General features: G+C 47.7%; 1 protein-coding gene across 1 annotated transcript; it reads left to right on the top strand.

Annotated features, from left to right (window-relative positions):
• The first annotated feature begins 849 nt into the window (after positions 1-849).
• Positions 850-2,622, top strand: gjc1 (gap junction protein gamma 1). The gene has a single exon (XM_072369474.1). It carries the CDS (start codon positions 879-881, stop codon positions 2,328-2,330), a length of 1,452 nt encoding a protein of 483 aa, XP_072225575.1. The 5' UTR covers positions 850-878; the 3' UTR covers positions 2,331-2,622.
• The last annotated feature ends 227 nt before the right edge of the window (positions 2,623-2,849 follow it).

The following is a 2,849-nucleotide window of genomic DNA, read 5'->3' as shown; positions in this document are numbered from 1 at the left end:
TCTTGACAAGGAAGAAAGTTCTGAGGAGGTGTCATATTCATCACCAAAGCTGCCCTGAGGGACTGTACTGTTTGGGTTCAGCTCCACTGCCTGAGCTAATGTGGGTCTGCTGTCTGAAATCCCGCTTCAATGGTTTGTGTCCAGTTACCTGCTGATTCTGCTGGTGTGGATCGAGTGCCTGGAGCCCAAATCTAACCTATACAGGCAACACACGTCCCCCTTCTGAAACTGCACATTTACACATTAGAGCACAATACCATTTACCTCCCAACCAGAACAAACCAGTAAAGTTAACACAATCCTGAAAACTGCACCTCACACAGAAGAAGGCTCACTAAGAGGATTTATTTCTCCTGAAAGAGATGTGTGTACAAGTGTGTGTATTTAGTGATAGCAAATTCTCTATTTGGATTATTTTGCGGCTTCTCAGTGCTGCTTAATGGTATTTTTTAATACTGATATCCTCTTTCCAGCCTGTTTGGTCTTCTAATTCCCTAAAAATCCCCAACTTGACAGCAACCTTGCTGTGGCACTGAGCTGATTTTACTGTGTGTGTATTTGAGCTACAAGGAGGAACAGAGCAATATGAACAATATGTATTGATTGAGTTCAAAGAGAAACATTCATTTTGATTAACACAATTATTATGTTCTTCCACATCTTCTATACTGAACTTGCAGAACCATTACTGTTTCCACCATTCAAAGTCTTGCCAAAGGAATGGACAATTTTTTCCATATTCTGAAATGTTTCAGATATTCAAGTCAAAGCTTTAATTGTGAACTCATCCTCCATGCCTTTTTCTCCATCTTTACTTTCTGCAGAGTCTGTGAGCAGGTGAGAGAGGGACACTGTCTGCCCCACTGTCCAGCGACACCATGAGCTGGAGCTTCCTCACGCGGCTGCTGGAGGAGATCCACAACCACTCCACCTTCGTGGGGAAGCTGTGGCTCACCGTGCTCATCGTCTTCCGCATTGTTCTAACCGCCGTTGGAGGAGAGTCCATCTACTACGACGAACAGAGCAAGTTTGTCTGCAACTCAGGCCAGCCAGGTTGCGAGAATGTCTGCTATGACGCTTTTGCTCCTTTGTCTCACGTCCGTTTCTGGGTCTTCCAAATCATCTTGGTGGCAATGCCCTCTCTCATGTACATGGGCTACGCTGTCAACAAGATTGCACGATTAGATGAAGCAAAAGGGGGAACTGGATCTGCTGCGGTGAGAACTGGAGGAGGTGGCTACACACAAAGAAAACCCAGGAAAATCTGCTTTGGAGCACGACAGCACCGAGGCATTGAGGAGACCGAGGAGGACCAGGAGGATGATCCCATGATCTATGAGGTGCCGGAGATCGAGCCACCAAAAAGGCCACGAGATCCCTTGCAGCCTACACCAAGACCCAAGATCCGGCATGATGGGCGTAAGCGTATCCAAGATGAGGGGCTGATGCGGGTCTACGTTTTGCAGCTGGTGACTCGGACAGTACTAGAGGCAGGCTTCCTTGCAGGCCAGTATTTGCTGTATGGCTTCCGTGTGACACCAGTGTTTGTGTGCTCGAGGATACCTTGTCCCCACAGTGTTGACTGCTTTGTCTCACGACCTACAGAGAAAACCATCTTCCTGCGTATTATGTATGGTGTTACTGTCCTTTGCCTCACTCTCAATGTTTGGGAGATGCTTCATTTGGGCATTGGTTCCATCTATGACATTCTTCGCCGTCGACGCTGCCCACCTCAAGAAGACGAGTATCAATTGGGCTTACTGGGGACCAATGGTGGTGGGGAGGGATCCGCTGGGGGACCGGGGCCTGAGGCAGGTTCTGAAGGGGGAGTGGGTGGAGATGGTGCTGCAGATTATGTTGGATACCCCTTTTCATGGAACACCCCCTCAGCTCCACCTGGGTACAACATTGTGGTGAAGCCAGAACAGATGCCCTACACGGACCTTAGCAATGCTAAGATGGCATGCAAGCAGAACAGGGCTAACATTGCCCAAGAGGAGCAGCAGCAATTTGGTAGCAATGAGGACAATTTCCCCACTGGAGGAGAAGCCCGTGTGGCTCTCAACAAAGACATGATCCAGCAAGCTCATGAGCAACTGGAAGCAGCCATCCAGGCCTACAGTCAGCAGCACCGGGCAGAGGAGCAGCTTGGAGATAACCAGGATGATAAGCCCCAGAGTAATATTATCCAGGCCCAACCACAGCCTCAGCCTCAGAAAGAGCGCAAGCATAGAGTCAGGCACGGGAAAGGAGGCAGCAGTGGAGGAGGCAGCAGCAGCAACAGCAGCAGCAGCAAATCAGGAGAGGGCAAGCCCTCTGTATGGATTTAAACCCAGAAACAGTGACATGTACTGCAAGCATCTTTATGTTACAGATTGGATGAGGAGCTGTTGCAATCTTTCTTGGATATTCAAGCACCACTGTGCCTTCAAGAATCCTGAAAGCTGGAGAAGATGTATGTTTGTGTAGAGATGTGTGTAAAACATGAAAACGTGATGTTGCAGCTGACAGTTTGTTTTGTCTGGGCCATCACTGTCTACCTTGAAACATCACTCCCACACAAACTATGCTGGCTGCAGTATATTGTTTACAGGTCTTGTTCTCCTCGAGTCCTTTAGCAGTTTGTTGACCTCTGTTGTCTTCCTGTAGAACCTTTTGTAAGGATTTCAGCTTTGAAAAAGAATACAGTGTCATAGTGGGCTGTCTTGAAAGTAGTTTGATCCCACAGATTAAGATGAGCTCATTTTCTGTCTGCGCCTCTGCAATTAATACATCGGGATCCTAACTCTCGGGAGAAAAAAACACAATGACAGCAAACTGAAGTATCTTTGCAATACAAGAGGTCAAGA

This window comes from Leuresthes tenuis, unplaced genomic scaffold (assembly GCF_036924035.1).
Source record: "Leuresthes tenuis unplaced genomic scaffold, fLeuTen1.0.hap1 SCAF_17, whole genome shotgun sequence".
NCBI classification, from domain to species: Eukaryota; Metazoa; Chordata; class Actinopteri; order Atheriniformes; family Atherinopsidae; genus Leuresthes; species Leuresthes tenuis.
This window is presented reverse-complemented; position numbering and strand designations above follow the sequence as displayed.